The sequence below is a fragment of the Protomyctophum parallelum genome (genome assembly GCF_964188405.1).
Source record: "Protomyctophum parallelum genome assembly, chromosome: 7".
NCBI classification, from domain to species: Eukaryota; Metazoa; Chordata; class Actinopteri; order Myctophiformes; family Myctophidae; genus Protomyctophum; species Protomyctophum parallelum.
Window position 1 is genome coordinate 37,061,406 of NC_139705.1, and position 4,748 is coordinate 37,066,153.

Here is a 4,748-nt window from a genome sequence, read left to right on the forward strand (position 1 = left end):
ATCAACGACAACAAGAATACATTACAGAGGAAGACACAACATTACACAATTGCACACATGATGTGGATAATCAGGCCTCACGTAGTTACCGCTGTTTCAGAGCCTCGTTCAGCATCTTAGTTGATGCTGATACAAACGATTTTTTTAAACTAATGTACTTCCACTTTGGTTCTTTGTATCTTCTCCCAGAGGGCAGAAGTACAAACTCGCCATATAGAACATGGGTAACATCACTGACAATTTTTTGAGCCTGTTTTAATGTAGCCTGCTCATAAATAGACTGAAGAGAGGGGAGTTGTCTTACCCCTATGATCTTCCCTGCAGTCTGCACCAATCTGAACAATTTGGACCTCAGTTGCACTGAGAGATTACCGAACCAAACTGTGATGCCAAACCTGACCAGGCTTTCCAAGACTGCTCGATAGAACACTAACATAAATCTTTGGTCAACACCATGAACCCTGAGACGTCGGAGGAAGTGCAGTCTTTGCTGTAGTTTACTACAGAGACTGTCAACATGTGTATTCCAAGTCATTGAGTTGTCAATACAGATCCCCAGGTATTTATATGAGGAGACCTGTGAGATGGTCGAGTCATGGATGACCACAGGCCTGTGGTCACCAATACTCTTGGGGTCAAATACCATCTCCTGTGTCTTCTTAACATTAAGAGTTAGGTGGTTGTCATCACACCACTTAACAAAGTTCTGTACCTCTGAAAAGTAGTCAGCTACATCCCTATCCTTATCCAGAAGGGCTAAGATGGCAGTATCATCCGAGAATTTTATGATGTAATTGTTCGGGTTGCCACTTCTACACTCATTAGTGTACAGGGTAAAAAGGACAGGTGAGCTAACGCAGCCCTGGGGTGCTCCAGTGCTCATGGTTCTGCTCTCTGACATAGTGCCATTCACACTGACCCTTTGTGTGCGTTTAGTTAGGAATGAATGGTACCATCTAATAATAAGCGGATGGACACTTAGGTCCCTCAACCGCTTAATTAATAAGTGTGGCTGTATTGTGTTAAACGCTGAGCTGAAATCTACAAGAAGAAGGCGTGCATAGGCGTGCATTTCCTCATACCTATGCTTGGTCCATTTCTCAGTGTTAACATGTCTCAGTTCATCACCCTCATGATCTCATCATATGCAAAACAACAATCCTATTTTTAGAAGTGGGGGAGCCCATCTCCTACACATTTCATTTTATCTTCCTCATTCTTAAACAAATCAAGATGTATAAGAAGACGAACAAGCACTGCATGCTGCAGTCCTGACTTTCTGATTTAACAAGGTACGTTCATGATTTACCTGATGTGTCTTATTTGAATCACATCTAAATGGTTATTTTATTTCATTTGTTAAGCAAGTGATTTAAGGCTACTTTGGATGTTACTGTTCAAATATAATTAATTTAACTTTTATAGACGGCACGTTTTAATTTAATCTAAGGTTGGAAGCAAAGTGGTATGAGCTATTGTTATTCTTACCTTCTCCTCAGTCGCCATGATCTTTTGGAGTTTCCTGTTCCTCGCTTGCACGGCCGTGCACCATGTGTCAAGTACTGTCAGCAACCCCTGTAAGGAAAAGAAAGGCAAGTTTATTTAGCAGTTAGCAAAGTTCAACAACAAGGCAATTCAAAGTGCTTTACACAAAACATTAAGCATTGAGACATTGATAGAGAGAATTAAGACAATATTCATAATGATATCCCTAGGAGGACCTTTGAATACAATGTTATTCATTTGTATCACGAGACAGACAGAGTGAGAGAGACAGAGAGACAGACAGAGACAGAGACAGAGAGAGAGAGAGAGAGAGAGAGTGTCTGTCTGTCTGTCTGTCTGTCTGTCACAATTTGATTTTCCATGTGCAGGAGTGATCCCTGGGGCCCGAAGCTGTAAACAACTGAAAGGACTGAATGTGAATGAAGGTGAAGTGATTAATTCATAGGAGGACACAGCAGCTTCACTGCTGCCTTTCTATTTCTATTCTCTCTTCTTCTAACTTTGGGTTGACTTATATTTGCCTCGTGTTTGTTCATTTTCTACCCTTCAGATGGCATTTACCGCCTTACTACTGCTGATGGTGGGGAATACCAGACTTTCTGTGACATGACAACTGCAGGTGGTGGCTGGACGTTGGTCGCAAGTGTTCATGAGAACAACATGAATGGTAAATGTACATCTGGTGACCGATGGACCTCAGAGCAGGGCAGCAATGCCAACCTGCCAGGCGGTGATGGCAACTGGGCCAACAGAAACACATTCGGAACAGCATGGGGCGCTACCTCTGATGATTTCAAGGTACAGTAGGTCGCTTTTTCACTGATCCTCAATATTAATGGCTCAGTATTAATGGCTGGTGTGCAGTTGAAAGAAGAGAATGGGAGCATTGCTTTAATTTGACTGTGTCTGTGTAATTCCCACAGTTCAACTTTACTCATGAACACACTAAATGTTTTGCTCAACTAGATACTTCAAACTGTTTTTTTGTGCTAAAACTCGGTGAATGAAACCAATATAGGAAAAAAGAAAAAGAAAACTCACTCAGAACCTATCCTGCATATTAGGACGGTGATAATGATTTGTTTCCAAAGCAGGTTTGTACATTGAATTTAGATGCTAGGCTACTATATCTTCTGTACATGATGGGTGAAGGTGAATGGATACAATTATATAGTAAATATATATATATCCTTATAGGGCGGTTCTTCATATTAGGATTGTGATAGGTTTTGTTTCCAAAGCACTGGGCGTATGTTAGCGGCCGTTCTAACCGCTGTAGCAACTACATTGAATTTTAGATTTTTCATTTCATGTATTTGTTCACCCAATATTTCTTTGACAGAATCCTGGCTACTCTGAAATCGAGGCAGGGGATGTAGCAGTGTGGCACGTTCCCAACATCACTCCAGTGAGAGACTGGAGGACCGCCGCTATCCTACGATACCACACCACCAATCAGTTCTTGAGTGGGTTTGATGGGAACCTCTTCAACCTCTTCAAAGTAAGATCGACTGAATTGTGTCACATTGCAACTACATCAGCATGTACTGTAGCTGAATATATCATTCATCATTAATCATTCATATATCATTCTTACAACTTCAATCCTTTGTTTTATAACTTATTGTACAATTTAGATAAGACATTTTAGTATTTATGTTTTACATCAAAGGTATGTAACGCCCCTTTTCTTCCCATTCTTAAGCGGTACCCAGTAAAATATGCTGCAGGAAGTTGCAAAACTGACAATGGACCATCCATCCCTATTACATACGACTTTGGGAACGATGACACCGTAAGCAACTTTTATGGGCCCAATGCAAGACGTAAGTTTTGTAGATGTAGATGATGGAACATAAAAATATAAATGGCTGAGAAAAGACAAGAGCCTGCACAGTGCACACTAGTACATCTCCTGTTCACTTTCATTATAATTAGAACAACCATTCGCTCCTATATGAATTATGAATCTTTATCAGACAAAGATCATCCAAATGTCCAATAATAAAGTTGCACATACTGTAACTTAGTTTTTAGTGTGCAGGCTGTACTCTTCACTCTGCTGATGTTCACCTGGTCCAGCATCTAGACATAGAGAGATAAAGAAAGCAAGACAGAGAAAGAGACAGAGAGGGAGATACAAGCAAATACAAATAGTTGCCACAAATGATGAAAAGATTACTGGCCAATAATTCCAAATGAGCCACCTAGCATCGGTGCTGTTATATCAAGTTATTCAAGTATGCCATCTGGTTATATCTCACATCAGAATCAAGAACCATATACTACTACTATGACCTACTAATACAAATACATCAAGTAATATATTATTCTATGCAATATATAATACTGTACTATAATATTAATATAAAGTCGTATTTATTTATTGTGTTCTCCTTCAGGTGAGTTAACACCAGGCTACATCTCCTTCAGAGCATTCAATGTTGAACGTGCAGCCTTGGCCATGTGCTCTGGATCCAAACCTACTGGCTGCAATATTGAACACGTGAGTACTCTCTAGTTATCTAGTAAAGGGAGGTACGGGAGGTGCTCAGCTATTGTTTTTGTACCATGTTCTTCTTTTACTGTCACATTGAACTCAGGTGTGTGTGTGTGTGTGTGTGTGTGTGTGTTGCATATTTCTACATGTTGATAGTTTTGCATTGGTGGAGGAGGATTCTTCCCAGAGCAAGCTCCTAAACAGTGCGGTGACTTCAGTTCCTTCGACTGGAATGGCTATGGGACCGCCATTGACTGGAGTGCATCCAAGCAAATTACAGAGGCTGCCGTGCTGATATTCTATCGCTGAGTTCCTCCATGTTCCAACAACCACTGACCTATGGCTTTAACTATATGTTACTTGCTGGTTACTGGTCTGTTTACTCTCTGACTGATTACTGTGATCTCTCAAATCAAAAACAATTTGAATTCAGGGTTAAATGATTGGCAAGTTAGCAACTAAGGCAAATTGTGATTTTTAAATTTTTTCCATTTCATTTGATTATTGTAATCATATTGAATTAATCATATTTTCTATATTTACGATATTGTATCTCAAATTAACTTGAAATAAAGTATATTCCTGCATCCGAAGTAAAAGTCTAATTTGTATTTAATCCCTGACAGTATCTCTTTGCACTGTAGTCCAAGATAGTACCTCCACACATTTTCTTCAGTGTATATAGTTTGAAATATTGGAAGCCACTAAAGTAGCCAACAAATACATTTTCCCAGTATGTATG

The 4,748-nt window shown here is 39.8% G+C and overlaps 1 protein-coding gene across 1 annotated transcript; it reads left to right on the plus strand.

Moving 5' to 3' along the window:
• Positions 1-1,503: 1,503 nt before the first annotated feature.
• LOC310862412 (intelectin-like) lies at positions 1,504-4,543 on the plus strand. Its single transcript, XM_083770310.1, has 7 exons — positions 1,504-1,592; positions 1,875-1,931; positions 2,057-2,304; positions 2,849-3,007; positions 3,212-3,332; positions 3,909-4,012; positions 4,163-4,543. The coding sequence occupies exons 1-7, from the start codon at positions 1,505-1,507 to the stop codon at positions 4,313-4,315; spliced, it is 930 nt and encodes a 309-aa protein (XP_083626436.1). The 5' UTR covers position 1,504; the 3' UTR covers positions 4,316-4,543.
• The last annotated feature ends 205 nt before the right edge of the window (positions 4,544-4,748 follow it).